The sequence below is a fragment of the Onychostoma macrolepis genome, chromosome 13 (assembly GCF_012432095.1).
Source record: "Onychostoma macrolepis isolate SWU-2019 chromosome 13, ASM1243209v1, whole genome shotgun sequence".
Taxonomy (NCBI): Eukaryota; Metazoa; Chordata; class Actinopteri; order Cypriniformes; family Cyprinidae; genus Onychostoma; species Onychostoma macrolepis.
The window spans coordinates 20,984,775-21,004,687 of NC_081167.1; the positions used below are offsets into that span (position 1 = coordinate 20,984,775).

The 19,913-nt window shown below is 36.4% G+C and overlaps 3 protein-coding genes across 4 annotated transcripts; all 3 read left to right on the top strand.

The window, feature by feature from the left end:
• Window positions 1-16: 16 nt before the first annotated feature.
• Window positions 17-6,703, top strand: tmem39b (transmembrane protein 39B). Its single transcript, XM_058795069.1, has 9 exons — window positions 17-225; window positions 2,215-2,408; window positions 2,497-2,716; window positions 2,807-2,890; window positions 2,984-3,138; window positions 4,054-4,396; window positions 5,312-5,499; window positions 6,068-6,188; window positions 6,333-6,703. The coding sequence occupies exons 2-9, from the start codon at window positions 2,278-2,280 to the stop codon at window positions 6,564-6,566; spliced, it is 1,476 nt and encodes a 491-aa protein (XP_058651052.1). The 5' UTR covers window positions 17-225; window positions 2,215-2,277; the 3' UTR covers window positions 6,567-6,703.
• Window positions 6,704-7,178: 475 nt separating this feature from the next.
• ccdc28b (coiled-coil domain containing 28B) lies at window positions 7,179-13,659 on the top strand. 2 transcript variants are annotated; one of them, XM_058795105.1, is made up of 6 exons: window positions 7,179-7,454; window positions 9,046-9,328; window positions 9,444-9,616; window positions 9,831-9,985; window positions 11,516-11,538; window positions 12,051-13,659. In XM_058795105.1, exons 2-6 carry the CDS (start codon window positions 9,093-9,095, stop codon window positions 12,103-12,105), a joined length of 642 nt encoding a protein of 213 aa, XP_058651088.1. In that variant the 5' UTR covers window positions 7,179-7,454; window positions 9,046-9,092; the 3' UTR covers window positions 12,106-13,659. The 2 variants fall into 2 exon arrangements, with proteins under 2 accessions (XP_058651088.1, XP_058651087.1); XM_058795104.1 differs by having other exon boundaries at window positions 7,180-7,454; window positions 9,076-9,328.
• A 433-nt stretch (window positions 13,660-14,092) lies between these two features.
• iqcc (IQ motif containing C) lies at window positions 14,093-16,502 on the top strand. The gene is made up of 5 exons (XM_058795103.1): window positions 14,093-14,306; window positions 14,689-14,832; window positions 15,007-15,307; window positions 15,413-15,534; window positions 15,654-16,502. Exons 1-5 carry the CDS (start codon window positions 14,265-14,267, stop codon window positions 15,690-15,692), a joined length of 648 nt encoding a protein of 215 aa, XP_058651086.1. The 5' UTR covers window positions 14,093-14,264; the 3' UTR covers window positions 15,693-16,502.
• Window positions 16,503-19,913: the final 3,411 nt, after the last annotated feature.

The window sequence follows — 19,913 nt, forward strand, 5'->3', positions numbered from 1 at the left end:
ACACACAGAATACGCAAGCACGCACGCTAGCCTCCTCCCCCCTGCGCTCTGCGCGTGCGTCCGTCTGCGGTACAACATCAACAGAATGAGCTCTCCTCGTTACTGTCAGAAATTAAAACAAACCCTTTACATCCCAAGTAATTAAGTCTGTATTTAAGTATTGAGCGCGTTTCAACCTAGATCTCACAGTCGCCTTATCCGGACTAAACTCCGCGGTTGAAAGTGGTAAGAGATTTTCTGCGATTTCTTGAAATTAGATTATGTGCAAATGCAACAGTGCTAGGCCGCAGTCTTATAATCGAGCATGCATTTGTTTTTATGGGCGTTAAGATTCATCCAGACCCGAGAAATGTTTGTTGCATTTTAAGGCAATTTGGTTTCAGAATGAAAAAAACAACATGTCTTTCAACCTACATGTTTATCAGCAACGCTTCCGCAAAAGTTGTCTATCAATAAAGGCTGGGCTGCAAAACACCAGAGCGATCAGGACAGATTATTCCCTATCTTAAACAGGATACAAATTCCTTAAAAAAACCTAACAATAACACATGCATTTTTTATGCTTGTTTTAGTGAGACCCGATTGTGGCACGTGCATTGGCAAGCCAGTTGTGCTGCATGCATGTGGGTCTTCTTTATCAGTGTTCTGTGCATGAGATCAGTGTTGATGGAGTTCTATATGGTTGACTGGGTTTGCATGGGGATAAATCGGCTGAGCAATGAGCCCTAAAATGACAAAATTGATGTAGTCACACTCAATGCAAACCAGTTTGATTCCGTAAGTTTCACTGGTTTGACTATTGCTGCCATAAAAGGCTTTACAATGCATCTATAAAAAAAGTTACCAACCCTTCAAGTAAGCCCAAGGCACAAGTGAAAGTAGCCTACACTTACAATATGAGCCATTTGAGGAAGAGTTTAAGAACATACAGTTAGTCGATTCATTCATTGCAAGTACAGTGGTGTTGGTAACTTACAGTAAAATCATGTTAGAACTGGCCAGGATCTAAAAACAAACAAATTTTCTTTAAAACCTGTTTAGACATCACATTTTTAATTTATCAAATGTAGTTGGTTGTCCACATGTTCCATCCACTAAGACAATTTGCATACTGTGCATATACGGCATTCATCCTGAATTCTGCATGAAATAGCAAGATAAGTATGGTAGTAGCTATTGCAAACATTCTGAACTTCTGAACAACCTGTAATGATTAACGGTAAACAAAGATGTAGAATAAAGTATCTGTAATAAGCATTAAACTACTAAAGAGGGATTGACACACAAAAACCATGTTAGAATTTAGACAATGAACTTTGCCAATGATTTATTGTATAATTAAACAATGACAAGATTGGCATCTGATAATATCTGGTAATAAACATCCTGATAGAAGCATACACTTAAGTATAGTCATGAACAATGCATGATACACAAGCATTCAAAATGCAACTTTTTTGTAAAGACATTTACAATGCTACAAAAGATTTACATTTCAAATAAATTATGTTCTTTCGATCTCTCTAAAAATCTATAAACCACGGTTTCCACAAAATTATTAAAGGGATAGTTCACCCAAAAATGAAAATTGTCATCATTTATTCACGTTTGGTCACGGTTGTTCCAAACCTGTTTGAGTTTGTTGAACATAAAATAAGATATTTTGAAGAATGCTGGTAATCAAACAGTTGATGGTCCCCATTGACTTCCATTGAATTTTTTCCCCTACTATGGAAGTCAATGGGGACCAACAACTGTTTGGTTTTTCAAAATTCTTCAAAAAATCTTCTTTTGTGTTCAACATAAGAAAGAAACTTATACAGGTTTGGGACAACATGAGGGTGAGTAAAAGATGACAAAATTGTAATTTTTTTGGCTATTTTGAACTCTTCCTATTCCTAGCACAACTGTTTTCAACATTGATAATAATAAGAAATGTTTCATGGAACAGCAAAGAATCATGTGACACTGAAGACTAGAGTAATAGCTACTGAACATTCGGCTTTGCCATCACAGGAATAAATTACATTTTAAATTATAAAATAGAGTAGAAAAAAATTTAATTGTATTATTTCATGATATTGCTGTTTTTACTGTATTTCAAAAACATTAAATATTAGCGTATAATACAAAACCTCCATTAGCAGTCATTTAGTATACATAAGACCTAATTTTTTGTGTGTTTGGAACATGGTGTTATTTGTTTTCCTGCAGGAATCTAAAGTGTAACCAAGTAGAAGTGGGAAAAAAATTGAGAGGGGGAAGAGTGGATCTGGAATGGCCGGAGGAAGAAGAGGAGCGAATAGAACGACATATTGTCGTTCTCCGCTGAGCAGTGAGACAGGTTCCGTTGGCAACGGTAACCACTCCACCAGCTCACCTGTGACAGGTGTGAGATCACGAACCAGGTGGGGGCACATTTGAGCAAAATGGTACACATAATAAACTAATGTTCTGTTGATAATCGCTTAAAATAACATGCTGTGCCGTCATCAGGAATGGATCCGGGCCGGGAATGTCCAGCCCTCCGTTGGCCACTCAGACGGTGGTGCCACTGAAGCATTGTAAGATTCCAGAACTCTCCGTGGACCGGAACGTCCTGTTTGAGCTCCACCTGTTTGTGTGCCATCTTACAGCTCTGTTTGTGCATTACGTCAACATCTACAAAACAGTGTGGTGGTACCCCCCCTCGCACCCACCTTCACACACCTCTCTAGTGAGTCACATGTCATAAGTCTTTGATTAAACTCTACAGAAGCATCCAAGTTTCATTTTTCCATAAAATGAATTTGTTTTGTCTCTGCAGAACTTCCACCTCATTGATTATAATATGTTGGTGTTCACCATCATAGTGCTGGCTCGCAGGCTAATTGCTGCCATTGTAAAAGAGGTAATGTGCATTATCTCCTAGCACTTCATTCAATTTTAATAGCTTTAAAAATGAATAAGTTGTGCATTTATATTACACTTCTGTGCTCCAAAGGCATCACAAAGTGGGAAGTTGTCCTTCCCCCACTCTGTCTTCCTGGTGACGGCACGTTTTGCCGTTCTGACTCTTGCAGGATGGAGTCTGTGTCGTTCACTTATTTATCTCTTCAAGTCATATTCCGTGCTCAGCCTGCTCTTCCTCTGCTATCCGTGAGTAATAAATCTACACATCCGCTGCTGTTGATTCAAATGTTTTCAGGTGTTGTCATGTTTACCATTGTTTTGTGAGATTTCGTGGGTGAAATCCAGTCATTTCAAAAGGAATCCATGTGATCTTGAATTTCTTGTGAAGGTGAAAGATTTCCCTCACAGATTTTGCATCAGGTTCAAGTTGGTTGCACAAATTTGTCATGTTGGCCAACAGAAAGCTAGTTGGTTTGAAAGTGACTTCTGTGTGAGATATGAATAATGGACCTTTTTGCCCATGAAATTCTATTCTATATAAAATCTATAGATAGAGTAGTACTTTGATGTTTTGGCTGGTTTATAGATTTAAATGCGCATAATTGTGCAATTATTTTAAAGTAGATTTAAGTCATCCATTCAGAATTTTAAAGTCATAGCTATCTGTTTTATAATATGTGACCCTGGACCACAAAACCAGTCTTAAGTCGCTGGGGTATATTTGTAGCAATAGCCAAAAATACATTGTATGGGTCAAAATTATTGATTTTTTTTTTTATGCCAAAAATCATTAGGATATTAAGTAAAGATCATGTTCCATGAAGATATTTTGTAAATTTCCTTCTGTAAATATATCAAAACTTAATTTTAGATTAGTAATATGCATTGCTAAGAACTTAATTTGGACAACTTTAAAAGCAATTTTTTCAATATTTTTTGCGCCCTCAGATTACAGATTTTAAAAGAATCGTATCTCGGCCAAATATTGTCCGGTCCTAACAAACCATACATCAATGGAAAGCTTATTTATTCAGCTTTCATATAATGTATAAATCTCAATTTCGAAAAATGGTTATGACTGGTTTTGTGGTCCAGGGTCACATATTTGTAATTAATTCAATTGTATTATATTGTAATATTTCATCTATCTTTCCCCCTCAGGTTTGGAATGTATATCCCTTTCTTCCGACTCAGCTGTGACTTCCGGAGGACTGGATCCATGTCCCCTTTTGGCAGCATGAGTTCTAAAGAGGTGAGCAGTGCAGCTTTGGGCCGTGGGGGACGGGACTATCTGTCCGTCCTGAAGGAAACATGGAAGCAGCACACCAGTCAGCTGTATAGTGTTCAGCCCATGCCCACCCACGCCTGCTGTCTCTCTCCTGACCTCATCCGCAAAGAAGTGGAGTACCTGAAGATGGACTTCAACTGGAGGATGAAGGAGGTGTTGGTTAGCTCCATGCTCAGCGCCTACTATGTGGCATTCGTACCTGTTTGGTTCGTCAAGGTGAGTGCATCGACAGGTGGTCTTTTGTGCATAAATGCACATACAGTGTGTGAACTGAGAGAACAAGTTTGGTTGATGAGGATCAGGTGATTCATGTGTAATGAGTCAATAAATTCAGATCAGACTGGCAGTAGGTAAAATCATTCTTGGTGCTTAAACCAGCATATGCAAATTATTTTTCCTGATATTATTCTTACGGCTTTCAATCTGCCCTCAATGCAAAACTTTGGTTTTAGCTTCATGGGTTTTGTTGAAATTCCTCTGAATGGAGATTGTGTGATCGTTTGTTGTATTAAAAAGACCATCTGTCAACTTTGACAATACATTTTTTAATGCAAGCTGCTACAAAACAATGAATCATCAATTATATCACAGTTGTTCTTGCTTATGATGCTCATTGCTTATAACTGTTCAAAGGCTTGGGGTCGGTAATATTTTACATTTTTTCTTCATAAATCATTCTAATATGCTGATTTGGTGCTCATGAAACATTTCTTTGTTATCTGTGTTGTAATGTCAGTCAGTATTAACAGTTATGTCGTTTCATATTTTTTTTGGACACCATAATGCGTTAAATCAGGGTTTTTTTCATGAATGAATAAATTCAGAAGAACAGCATTTATTTGAAATAGATCTTTTGTAACATTATAAATAATTTTACAGTCACTTTTGATCAGATGTCATATGACTAATATAATATTAATTTATTAAAAAAAAGATCCCAAGCTTTTGAACACTAATGTGCATCAGAAATAAGCATTGTGACATCGAAAGACATGCTTATGTATATTATAGATTTGTGTGCTGGTGTGTTATACGTGGCACAGCATATTTTGTCTGAGACATAAATATTTTGAGTAAATTGCTTTACATTCATGCATATGGCTCTTTCTTAATTTTTCTGTTTGTATATAGAGCACACAATATGTAGATAAACGCTGGTCCTGTGAGCTGTTCATCCTGGTATCTGTCAGTACTTCTGTCATTCTGATGCGGCACCTGTTACCTCCTCGCTACTGCGACCTGCTCCACAAAGCTGCCGCTCACCTGGGCTGCTGGCAGAAGGTCGACCCTTCGCTCTGCTCAAACGTCCTCCAACACATGTACGTCTGACCTGGGGTTATAAAAATGACATAAGTTTAGGTTTTTGTGTGTATCTTTGCTGGGTTTTGTTTAATATTCTTTTTAGTACTAAAATGTAAGTATAGCAGGTGCTGAATGATTCCAAATGCATTTACAAAAGAGCCAAATTTAATTTTTTGTTCACAGTCTGATGTGCACTTAGCCTTAAAAGAATACCTGCATTTTGTTGCATGTTTCAACCTGTTCGTTTGATCTTGGGTGTTGCCGTTAATAACAAGTTTATATATAGCATGTTAAATGAATTTGAAGCCAAGCCTTTTTTAAGGTTTTTATTTTGTATTTTGTTTACTTGCATTGGTTTTCAAAAATCACAACTGTAACAGATTTCTGTTGCTTACTGATTTTAACCTGTTTTTGCTAAATAATATTACCTCATTGAATTAATTAATTAATTAATTAATTAATTAATTAATTTAATTTTTTGTATGTAATATTTTTCTTAAAATATCTCAAAATGCTTTGTTTTTAAGCAAATTTTGTTTGATTTTTTTGTAAGGTGTAATAGCTTTCTTTTTCTGTTTCCTGCAGATGGACAGAAGAGTACATGTGGCCACAAGGAGTTTTGGTCAAGCACAGTAAAAATGTTTATAAGGCCATGGGCCATTATAACGTAGCAGTTCCCTCAGATGTCTCGCATTATCGTTTCTATGTAAGTATAAGCTGTAGATGAACTCTAGAACAAGTTTGAATGGAAATGTTTTTAGAAACATTATTACAAAGAATTAATAATATATTAATGGGAATGATAATGCAATAACCCCTGTTCCCCTCTTTTTCCCCTTTCTTTTAACAGTTTTTCTTCAACAAACCTCTTCGAATATTGAACATTCTTATAATCCTGGAAGGTGCAATGATATTCTACCAGCTATATTCACTCATGTGTTCAGAGAAATGGCATCAGACGATATCATTAGCTCTAATATTATTCAGTAATTATTATGCCTTTTTCAAACTGCTCAGAGACAGAATAGTTCTGGGAAAAGCATATTCGTATTCAGCCAGTGCCTCCAATCAGAAAGTCAGTTAGACAAGGATAAATTATTATCAGTCATCACAGATGAACAGAAAACATGCATGAGAGCTGTTTATTTTTTTCTACAAGTTTATTTCTGTCTATGTTCTGACTTGCCATGAAATAAAAAGGAATCATATTTTTGTACAATGGCTTGTTCTCTGAAGTTTTCTTTTAAAGTCCATTCATGTCCTAGTCAAACACAGTGGTGTTTTTCTATACATTTAATTTTAATGTTTATTTATTTTGAACCAAATACTATTTTAAAACAAGTAAGCACTAGTTTTATCATTATCTTTTATCATTATATTTCTCAGGTTTATCATTAGTCTGTACCATAACCGCCTCTAGATGGCAACAAACATCTCACAAAGCTAAAGATTTCGGTCAAAGGATGACTTTACAAAGCTGTTTCGTTTTTGTGGTATATAATGGTTTTTAAAAGCCGCTATATAAATAGCAAGCTGTGTGGATGAGGTTTTAATAATTAGTGTGAGGTTCTTTAAACTGGGTCTCAGCTCGCGTCTTATTGTGATTACGCTCTTAGTATGGCGACGGTTCAGCTCATGAATATTAATGTAGCTATTTTGACGTCACTCGGAAGCGTACCAATTGGTGAGGCTTGACTCTTGAATATTAATTAGATAATAGGGACGCTTCTTTAATGCAGTCCGATAGCAAAAGCGTGTCTCATTCATATTAATAACGAAGCTTCGCCATAGTACTAGTCGCAGAATCGCGGTCGGGAAGTAGGAGAGCTCTCGCTGGAGACGGCAAGCACTTGGTATCTGTTGTTAAAACGGACCGCGTATACATCCTGAGTTACTGGAATGGAAAAACCAACACGGGCGCCTTAAATTTTCGTTGGAAAGCTTAAAGAGCCTCATCCTTGTCCTCGAGCCGGTGAGTAAATCGTTTTGTTCAGCGATCTGACGATGTGCGCATTGTGCCTCATGGGGCATCCTGTGCAAATCCTTTCCATTCAATGCAAAACCCTCTTCGCCAAATGAAAAATGCATTCGGTCTTGCACTGATAAACACATCAAGTCATACGCTGAGATTCTACAACTGCAAAGAAAAAATAAATAGTCTAGCATGAAATAATAATACAGGACGACGCTAAAAATCTTCTTATTTATTTTGTAAAATAGTGCATTAATTAAAATTGAGATTTTGGGGCTGATTATTTATCTAAAAGCACCATGATTGACCCAGATTGTTTAGTGCTTTACTGGCAATGAACGATCTTTTACTGGAAAGGCTATTATAATGTACAATCTATAATATACAAATATCTACGATGCACATATTCATATATATATTATATATATATATTTATGTTCTTTTATAATCATGTAGTATTTTCTATAAAATCTAATTTATTTTACGTCTTCCACTGGTATAGAGTTATTGGTGGGCAGGAACATTTGCTCGAAGATTAAATTATAGTTTCCCCCCCAACTTATAAGGACTTAAACAATAGGGATACAGTTAAATGCTTTTATTAAAAAAACAAAAACAAAAAAGCTTTTCTTTAAAATTTTCCATTTTCAAAAATGTCAGTGATGTAGGCCTACTTGCAGCTAGTTACCTGGCCCAATTAGTTGCAGTTTCTGATAAACAATATTTAATATTGGTATACTTGCAGTAACTAAATATATATATATTACAATTGCTGCAATTTAAATAAATAAATAAACATTACAAAAAAAACCTGATGGCAGACATATCGTATCCCTGGCGGAGGGACAGCAGGCACCCGAGAGTCCCAGAGAGATCTGAAGCATCTAAAAATATTTCAGCACTGGAGCTCAGCTTGATAACATTGTATTTCTTTAGCCAGGGTGAGAAACAGAGCAGCAGAATAATCAAACCGGAAAATAACAGAGAGGCTTACTTTATCCATAAAGTTTGGTGGAGTTTGAATCAAGCTTAAATAGGAAGATAAGAAGGCATGTCTTGGTAACCAGTTAAATTTATTAAGCATGTTATCTGATATCGTTAACATGGCTTCATGCAGTCACACAAAAATTAAATTTTCCATTCCATCTGTTAGCAGTTCAAGGTCAGATATTAATAATTGCTGCCTGTCCTGTAAATGTTTAGCACTGGTTCTCTGACTGATCTGCTGTAATGATTCAAATCTGTTCACTACAAAGCTAAAATTGACTTTAGTGCAGTGATACCAACGGGACTGAAGCATGGGACAAACATTCACATTTAGGGCCCCACATTATTTAATCTGTCTCTGTAGGGGCCCTTATTATTATGTTATGCTCCTGTTTGCCTTCCCACCACAGCCAAAGCGGAAAGAGCTTAAACTTTTCCCATTAAAGTAGATTGCTTTACTATAATGGCAGTGTTTGGGTAAGACTAGTTTATATAACAATATTTTTGCAATTTATGTGGTGCCTTTTGAAAGAAATTACACACCATCATGTAGCCTATTCCACTAGTTTAAGATCAGCTCTTGTTGTTTTTTCATACTTCTCAGTAGCTGAGAGCTCTTGTCTGTGTGCCTTAGAAAGTGCCACTGCCCTCATGGAAGACAAGAGGAAGAAAAGGAGTCCCAAAGTGTCCCTTCCCCAGCCCCCTCCTCCACCAATCAACCCCCGAAAGCTCTCCGTTCTCCCAGCGAGTAAAAGCGCCACATTCTCATTGGGTTTACCCCAGCCCCCCTCTCCTAAACCCAGGGGCAAGTACAAGAGATCGGTGGGGGCAATGGGTCCGTCTAAAGAAGCTCTTGCCGTTCCTGTGATTCCCCCTAAAAACACAAGGTTTGTGTGTGTGTGTTCTTCAAATGGCATATCATAGATGCTAATATGGTTTGAGTTTGTAATTGATATTTCCAAATTGTGCCACGTGAAATTGTGATTCTGTTTCTATTTGTAGGCCTCACAGAGAGAAACCCAGAGCTCCTCAGCCTGCCGGACCCAGCCGCGTGTCCCAGTCCTCCTCACCACTCCAGCACTCGTTCCTCACTGACGTCTCTGATGTGAGAGAGATGGAGGGTGGACTGCTCAACCTGCTCAACGACTTTCACTCTGGAAAACTACAGGCTTTCGGTATGTACTAGGGTTTTATTCAGAAGCCTTAGTAGTTTGGGCTGTCATTAGAATTGTTTTGCAGTCATTACTGTTGAGGTATTTTTAAGGAATGCAAAGGTGTGTATGGGTGGCACCTTTACAACACCTAATTCATCAGCAAGTTGATTCAGATTTCAGAAGTCTAGAAAGGTACTTTCTCAGTTTCCATGTGTATAACACTGTGTGTTTGCAGGTAAGGTGTGCTCCTTTGAGCAACTAGAGCATGTGAGAGAGATGCAGGAACGTCTGGCCCGGCTGCATTTCAGTCTGGACAGTCATGTGGAGGAGCTGTCTGAAGACCAGAGAAAAAACGCTTCGGACCGCAATCTGGAACACTTGCTTTCTAATGTAAGATATTTTTTAATCTTCTTTAATAATGCATCTCCTGTTGGGTTGCACAATTAATCTAAATAAACTGAATTGTGATATGGCTTAGTGTGTTATCAAATTGCAAAGGCTGCAATTTAAATAATTTTTTTTTAGTCATGTTGATATATAATCACTGCATTTTTGGCCAAACTGTGCAGCCCTATAAACCTGGAACTTTTCCTGTTTTATTTGCAATTTTAATTTAAATCGTGCAGCCCTAATCTTTTGAGTATTCATACTGAACCTTAAACCACAGGCATTCGTTTTCCCACAAGTTTATATTTGTTCAAGACGCACACACACATTAGTAGAGTGGATCTAATGGATATGAAACACCGGTCTACTTGTTCTCTCTCCACTATTCAAGCACTCTGACTCTCTCACACACAGATACTAAAGGACTGGACACAATAATACCCTGTATATGAATACAGGCCTGTGGCTGAATCTTGTATTATCATCCAAATCCAAGTGTTGCTGTCTGACTGTATTCTTTCATCAGTCTGTGAAGGGCTGGACAGTTGCTATTGATAGTATTTCCCTTCTAGCTGTCAGCTCGGTGGTATGTGGTAGAGAGCCCAGCAGATTATTGTGTGTGTGTGTGTGTGTGTGTGTGTGTGTGTGTGAATTTCATTATGGGTGGTTCATTTAGTATAACAGAGTTTATGGTTGAATCTTAAGCAAGGTCATGTTTTACCCCACATTTTCATAAAGCTTATGTTAGGTCTGTTAAGACTTTTACATTGTGTCAGTATTTTTAGGACAACTAAGCATACCCCCTCACCATACTCCATAATGCATCTCAGTGTCTTATTTTTAAATTTTTACATAATTCACGTTATTGATTATTGATTCTCATTAGATTCTCATTACTGTTCTACAGTATTTTTTTAATCAGAATTAATTTAAGGCAGCACTACAGATACTACCATAATCTTTTCTTTTTTTTTTCTTTTTTTCCCCCCCAAAATTTGAAATGTTAATAATGCATATTTATTTATAACAATATTAATTTTATATTAATAAAATATTTATTTAGATATTATTGTACTACAGTAATTAAAATTGGGATGCAAAAATTATCTTAATAAATATTAAATTAATTCCTTTTTTGGGGTAAAATGTGACTTGGACATATTCATGAAATTCACCCATTTATTTTAAAATTAGTGTCCAGGAATTCACAGAAGCTAGGTAATAGACAATCGGTGTTAATAACACCTATAAAACAAAAATAAACAATTTGGGATATATTACATTGGTATACTGTTAGGGAATGGTGTAAAGAAAAGCATTTCTGCAGAGCAGTTTGTAATTTTTGAAAATAGACAGCCTGTACAACACAAGTCATCTCAGTTTTTGTTAACATACAGGATGAATTCTGGAAGAACCCATTGTTCGAAGTCTGTTGCTATACTGATTCTGTCAGCTCAGCAGTTTGGTCTTTTTAAAGCATCAGCGATTTATATTGATTTATTTTTAATGCATCTCTGTTTTTTCTCCTCTTAGCTGGAAGAATTGAGCAGCTCAATGTATCCTTCCATATTATGGATTGCATGTGTTAAAATATGCCATTTTACTTTACCTTTGACATTAACCCCCAGTGTTTGGAGTCCTTAAAATGTTAACAAAAAAAGAATAGTTAAGTCCCATTTTATGCTAATAAAATACAATGTTGATTGACTTTAACAAATCTTTCAGCTTAATCAGCTCTGGTCAATTAATTGTTTTGTGAAAATGTTACATGGTGTTTTCCCAGGATTTCTGTTTATCCAGAAGGGGTTTGTGTTACACTGAAAGCTCTCACTGCTCTCAGCTAAGCATTTAGTTTTAGTTTCGGTACAACCAGGGATTGTGTTTCTCAAAACATCTTAGCTGAGATTATTCTAAGATCAGTTATGTCCTAATGGAAGCCTAATGGATAAATACAGTATATGTGCAGGAAGAAAGCTGAAGTCAGCATTTTTATGTGTAATAGGAGCTCCAGAGCTTGTACATTAGATGTACATTAGCAGTGCATATCTCCTTAATGCAGTTTATCCAGACAGAAACTCCACCTGGCAGAAAATCAAGACTTACCCAAGACCTCCAGCACCTGAAGCGGGAAACCAAACCCAGCTGACCATCAAATCACTGTGCCGACCAAAGCCCAAGATGCCATGGCTACAACTCAACTGCAAGTTAACGAAGCACCATCATCTGTGTCTAATGCAATGCTAAATGACGACAGCAGCATCAAAGCACATTCTCCATGTGAACGAAATTCAACTGAAAAAATGGCACTTCTTGTTTTTCAAATGTTTTGCATAATGTCCTAGCATTTAAATTTTAATATTTCCAATTTTGAGCCTGAAAGCCAAATTGCATCCTCTTTGTTATGGTGTTTAAGTGGTTTATCTGGATAAATAACAATTGTTCTTACTTTAGGGATTGCATGAGTTGATTTCAAATGTTCATTCATCGCTGGTAAAGGCTGACTCATTTATTTTTTCATAAATTGAAATCTAGAATTTTAGATCAACAATGTCAGAAGTGAATGAGAAGATGAACATTTACATTATCAGTCAATCAGTCATAACACAATTGATTTTAGTTCATCAGTGTTCTCTGGAAAGATGTTGTAAATGGCTGTGGAGTAGCTGTAAACTCACTCAGGACTGTTTGAATTCAGTGATCTTAGTGCCTCTTCTCAGTGTCTAGATTACATTGATTGTTTTACCTTAAGGTTTTCACAAGACTCTCTAAATGATGGAACTGGATCTTTTTGTAGATGTTTGTACATTAAAATAGACGTACACTTATTTAAAATAATATGTTATATACCTTGCTTGTAAACTAGAGTTTTAAATAGCTATTTAATGTTGATCTAGGAACAATTATGATAGTTGTTTGTTATTCTTGATGGCACTGATGGAAATGTACAATATTTGTGTGTTATTTTTGCATAAACTAAAGTGAAAATATAACGGAGTCAGGCATTTCAAATTTCAGGTTCTAAAAAGTTGACATCTAGTGGGTAATTCTAGAATTAGAAATGAGTTGACTATAGAATTCCTCAATTTCTTGGAGCACAAGTCTGTATTTATACCTTGTAGATTTGCAGTCTCTACTCTCTACCCCAAAGCACAAAAGAACAGAGTACAGTAACATCTAATACAGGTCAGAAAGTTCTGACAAAAGTACTGGAGAAAATAACAAAAAAAAAACTGTGACATAGTCCGTAATACATAGTACAACCTCACTAATGTCCCTATACAAGCCAATCTTCTCATTTTACATCAGTTTCAGTGATAAACCATCAGCACAACATATGGACAGGTTTGAGGAAAAGCAAATGATCTACACCAGTTAGAATTTTTATATTTCATGATGCAGTAATATCACTTTACAGCCGACCTCTGCTACGCCTACCTCCAAATATTTCAACAGAGAGTCAGTACTGTTGCCTTGAGGGGAGGTCTGTTTAAATTGATATCAGATTGATCCATGGCAGGTTCTGATCCTGCATCAGCATGTACAGGCCGGTTTCTCTTCCCTCGCTGCCTGAGTCTAAAGCATTGAAAGAGTCATTTAAATAATGACATTTGTATTCTTTCTGTGAATTTTAAATATTTGTGTGCTTTGCTTTTCGTCCATTTCTTGTTTTGTTTAAGAATGCATATAAACTATTTTCTATTTGTGTGCTTTAAGTAATAAAACTTAATGCAACAATTCACTCACTTGGACTTTGGATTTTTTTGTGCAATTATGGGACATAACAGTTTGTTGAATAAAAGTCACAGAAGCTAGAAAAAAAAATTAATATCATGACCTCCTTTTTTAAAACAAATGTTACAAATAATTAAAAGGATATTGCCAAACGATTAAAAATGATGATAGGAAAAGAAGTTTTGTTTTTTGATTGGACAAAGGAAACATGAAGAAACACCTGAAATGCTTTTAAAATAATTTGTTAGTTTCTGTGTTAGGTTAGAGGTTTAGAAGCGCCAAGAGACATGGCAATGCACTCAAACCAAATTAGTGGTTATTCTTTTATTATTTACCTCTATTTTCACCAATTTGTGCTATAAGAAATAAAAAGCCTAATATTTTATCCAATAAATTAAAACATGTTGTAGAGTGATTAATGGTACTGCATTACAGAAACAACCTTATTATTAAAATCTCTTTCAAGCAGCGGGTGGCGGTACTGAGCTGCAGGCGAATCTGTTCCTCGGTCTGTTTACAGGGGAAGAAATTCTAGCCTTAAACCGGCGCTATGAACGAACAGAAATGGATTCAGACGTTAACTCGATTTCAGGTATTTATTTAATTAAAAAATAATAATAATTATTATCATTGGAGATCCTCAAGTGTGCATGTATTTTTGTAAATTTTATATAAGTCAATTACTTTGCCCTGTATCAGAAAAGAACCTGGGTAAGTTGACATTTTGTGTTTGTTTACAGTCACCAAGTTCATTGTTTTCATTTGTTTATAAAATTGTTGGAGTTTATCTGATTTTCCTTAGTCCTGAGGTGTCTGGTTTGTTTGTTTGTTTCAATCAATTCATTTTTTCTTTTCTTTTCAATTGAATAGATTGCTATGAAATTTGTTTTTATCAACTGTTTTTTTAGAACAACAGAGTTTCTGAAAACGTCTGTTTTTTTTGTGCTTTATAATAAACATGACATCCTCTCCAGGCTCAGTGTCGTGGTTATGCTTTGAGGAAAGGTCTGAGTTTGGTTCGGACTCGGTTTGAAGAGATAGTGCGAGAGATTGATGGAGGATTGGATCACCTGCAGTGGAGAGGAAACCTCATTCCCAGACCTCACTTCACTGACACTGTGAGCCTCTCTGTCATTGCCCATATCCCCTCCTGTCTTCTTTTATTAAAACATCATAAGCTGTTTAATTGTTACTCGTAGAAAGTATGCTTTAAAGTTTCATTATCACTTTTAAGATTTTCAGATATTGTCTTGATGTTGTGTAATGATAGATATGTATAATGTAATCTACAGGAAAACCTATTGCTGCAGTATGAGCGCTCCAGGTTTCAGTCCCATGACATTCTGGATGATTCAGAGAGGGAACAGAAGACAGAGAATGAGGGCAGTGAGAAATCTCTCCCACAGTCTGAAATTCAGGTACCAGAGAGAGATGAAGCTACTGAAACAGCCAGCAGAGACACTTCCACATCTGTTGATGGTATTGTGGACAAGAGAGGAGAAAATGTGGTCATACAAAACCTGATGGATGAATCTAATACACTATGCAGTACAGTGAATTCAGATGTCAGCCACTACAGCTTATTTCAGACAGGTGCTTTGAGAAGAGATTTTGATGCTAAAAAGGATACAGAGATTTTAAAAAACAGATAGGACTTGTGAGACACTTATGTGCTTGTGTTTTGTTTTGTTTTGGCAGGAACACATTTGCGTTCAATTTTTAAAGACACAGCTAATACTCCTGACTCTCTGAAGCAGCAGCGGAGCACTTTAGCCATGGAGCTGCTGTGGATTCAGCAAGCCATCAGTAGCAGAAAGAAAGTGAGAAAATTTTAGATTTTTTAACACTAATTTTTATGAATATATAACATATGCATGTCTCTGTGTGTGTATGTGTGTGTTTTAGCCTGTACAATTATTCTGCTCTGCTTCTTTTGTAGTATCTTATCCTCAAACAGAGAATGGACGTGCCACACTGATACTGGACCAGTTCTGAAGCAGACCAACATTTTATGAAATGTTTTCTCATTATTTCTGTATTATTGTATAATTTACCGCACAAAATGTTTGAGAATTGTTGTAGACTATATTTATTTATAAACTTGTGTAGTTCATAAACAGGTTTGTGTGTTAAAGAAGATTTTTATTTTTGTATAAATGGCATTTCATAAATAAATATAAGATGCAAATGGGATGGAGATGAGAGAGATATAAATTTTTATGTATCAAAAAAAGCCATACTGTTCTCACAAAGACTCCCACAACTTAATCTTACAGTGCAGTCAATGTGGTAACATCTGCTTAATTATTGTCATTATATTTTAACTGCATAACTACATGAGAACTGACCTCTAGGTGTTGCCTGGTTTCTTTCAAGGGTTTTTCCACCATTATCCAGATTCAATGTTACTCTTGCCTTGCTAGAGCTGCCTTTGGCTTGCACACCAGGGTATAAAATATATTATATACTATAGTCTACTATGTGTTACGTATAAGTAGTATTATGCCATGACTTTCAATTTACTCCTCAGTTTAACTGTTGATGGGTGAGCGACGTAATCAACATTTTAAATCTGTCATTTACAAGAATAATTCATATTATATAGATTGTTTATATAGTCGCATAATGTATTATCACCTAGTGGTATATTTAAAGACGGTACTATTACATCTACTTTACCTGTACACATACTAGCAAGTAAAGCGATAAACTATATAGCAAATGCAGCGTGATTGTTTATATCGTCGCTAAATGCAAACTAGGATAAATTATTTCACTGCTATGTACAATGCCTATAAAAAGTCTTCATACCCCTTCATTTTTTTGTTCACATTTTGTAATGTTGCTGTCTTATGTTGTTGCTTTAAATTACTCCCCACATCAATCTACACTCTATACACCATAATGGCAAAGCAAAAAAACAGGTTTTTAACATCTTTGCAAATTTATTAAAAATAAAAAACTTAAATGATTCCATTGCATTAGTATTCATCTGGGATAGTTGAAATTTAGCTCTTGCACATTCATATTGCTTGTAGATGTTATTGCACTTCGAGTGAAGTTATCCTGTGGTAAATTCAATTGAATGGGTATGATTTGGAAAGGCACACGCGTCTTAATAAAAGGTCTAACAGCTGAAAATGCATATCAGAGCATAAACCAAGCCCTGAGGTAAAGCAAACTGCCTGTATAGCTCAGAGACAGGATTGCATCAAACCACACATCTGGGGAAGAGTTCAGAAAATAATTATGCTGCATTGAAGTTTCACAGAAGCATGTAGTCTCCATTACCCTTAATGGAAGAAGTTTGGAACAACCGGGACTCTTCCTAGAGCTGACCTCCTGGCCAAACTGAGCAATTGATGGAGAAGGGCTTTGGTTAGAGTGGTGACCAAGAACCTGATGGTCACTCTAGTTGAACTCCATGATCATATGTGGAGAAAGGAGAAATCTACAGAAGGACAAACATCACTGCAACACTCCACCAATCTGGGCTTTATGAAGACACATGAAAACACACTTGGAATTTGCAAAAAAAGCACCTAAAGGACCCTCAGACTGAGAAACGAGATTCTCTGCTTTGATGAACCTCAATTCCAACCATCATGTTTGAAGGAAACCAGGCACTGCTCATCACCTGCAGAGTACCATCCCAAAAGTAAAGTGTGCTGGTAGCAGCCTCATGCTGTGGGGCTGTTTTTCAGCAGCAGGGACTGAGGGACTAGTCAGAGTAGAAGAAAAGCTCAGTGCACCAAAATATTGAGATAGCCTTAATGAAAACCCAGTCCAGAGCATTCAGAACCTCAGAAGGTTCTATTTCCAACAGGACAATAACCCTAAGCACACAGCATGAGTGGCTTATAGACAACTCTGTGAATGTTCTTGAGTGGCCCAGCCACAGCCTTGGCTTGAATGCAATCAAATATTTATGGAGAAATCTGAAAATGTGCATCTGCCCCCATCCAACCTGACAGAGCTTGAGACATGAAGAGATGAGGAGAAGAATGGCAGATAATTGCCAAATTCTGATATGCAAAGCTTGTCATATCATACCCAAAAAGACTTGAGGCTGTAAAGGTGCTTCAGCTAAGTACTGAGTTAAGGGTATGAAGATTTATGCAATATACTTATTTCAGTCTTTTTTATTTTTAATTAATTTACGTTGTGACAATTCTGTTTTTGCTTTGTCATTATGGTGTGTGGAGTGTAGATTAATGTGGAAAAAAGTAATTCAAAGCAGTTTAACATAAGTCTGCAACATAAAACGTGAACAAATGAAGGGGTATGAAGACTTTTTATAGGCACTGTATATTAGGTTGGAAAAATACAGTTACTTTATTTGTTTGCATATCATACAGTACAACTCCAAGTTTCACAAGAGAAGTGTCAGAAAAATAAAAAATCAAATTTCGCAATGCAAAATTGCAAAGAATTTAGGTCTTTCACCAAGTACCATGCATAATATTGTGAAAAGATGCAGGGAATCCAGATAAATCACAGTACATGTAGGGCAAGGCAGGAAACCTCAGTTGAATGTGCTTGACCTTTGAGCCCTCAAATGGCATTGCATAAGAAACCGTCATGCTGCAGTGTTAAATATATACTCAGGAGTATTTCAGAAAACCACTGTCATTTACCACAGTCTGCTGTTGCTGCATCAAGAAATGCATCTTGAATCTCTGTTACTCTAGAAGAAAGCTATACATCAATTCTTTGCAGCGATGCTGCTGGGTTCTCTGGGCCAGAGCTCATCTCAGATAGTCAAAAACACAGTGAAAATGTGTGCTGTACTCAGATGAGTCCACATTTCAACTTGTTTCTGCGCAAAATGGATGGCGAGTTCTCAGTCCCACAGACCAAAAGGACCTTCCAGACTTTCATCAGTGACAGAGGCAAAAGCAAATGTCTGTCATGGTATGGGGGTGCAGCAGAGCAAACGGCATGGGTTTCAGGCATATGTGCGAGGGTACCATTGGCATGGAGGCATATTGGGATTGTACAGAGACATATACTGCCATCAAGACTTCTTTCATGGGAAGTCCATGGTTATTATATCAAGACAATGCCAGGTCTCATTCTGCATGTGTTACAACAGCGTAGTTTCGTATAGAGACAGAGTGAATGTGTTAAGACTGGCCAGCAGATCTGTCTCCTATTGAAAATGTATGGCTCATCATGAAAAGGAGAATCAGACAACAACAATCACAGACTGCTGAGCAGCTGAAGTCTTGTATCAAGCGAGACTGGACAAAAATTTTGCTTGCAGAACTTTAGCAATTAGTATCCTCAATTTCTAAACAATTAAACATTGTAATTAAAAGGATCGTTGATGTGACAGTGTTAAACATGCCTCTGTCCCAAATTTGTGTCGCAGCCATCAGAATCAAAATTTGTTCATATTTACAAAATACATTTACGTTGGTCAGTGAAAACCTAGGAATTTTTTTTGTTTGTTTTTGTTTTGTTTTTTGTTGTACTTTTGTCAATTAAATAAAGGTTAAAGAGAATGAACAAATCACAGATTCTTGATTTTATTGCATTTTACAAAATGTCCCAACTTCTCTGGAATTGGGGTTGTACATTCACGGAGCGATTTGAAGTGTATAGCAAATCACGACTGTAGCCTAGTTTATATCAGCCTAAACTATATTATCGCCCAGCTCGAATCAGCTAAATCTGACTTGGCTATAACGTTTGAAGATATTTAGATACAATTGTGACCCTGGACCACAAAACCAGTCTTAAGTCGCTGGGGTATATTTGTAGCAATAGCCAAAAATACATTGTATGGGTCAAAATTATCAATTTTTCTTTTATGCCAAAAATCATTAGGATATTAAGTAAAGATCATGTTCCATGAAGATATTTAGTAAATTTCTTACCGTAAATGAATCAAAACTTAATTTTTGATTAGTAATATGCAAGGACTTCATTTGGACAAATTTAAAGGTGATTTTCTCAATATTTAGATTTTTTGCATCCTCAGATTCCAGATTTTCAAATAGTTATATCTCAGCCACATATTGTCCGATCCTAACAAGCCATACATCAATGGAAAGCTTATTTATTCAGCTCAATTCTCAATTTCGAAAATATTTACACTTAAGATTGGTTTTGTCGTCCAGGGTCACAATTGTGAAGAGCTATACTAATAAAACTGATTCAACTGAACATCATACAATGCACAAAATAATATGCT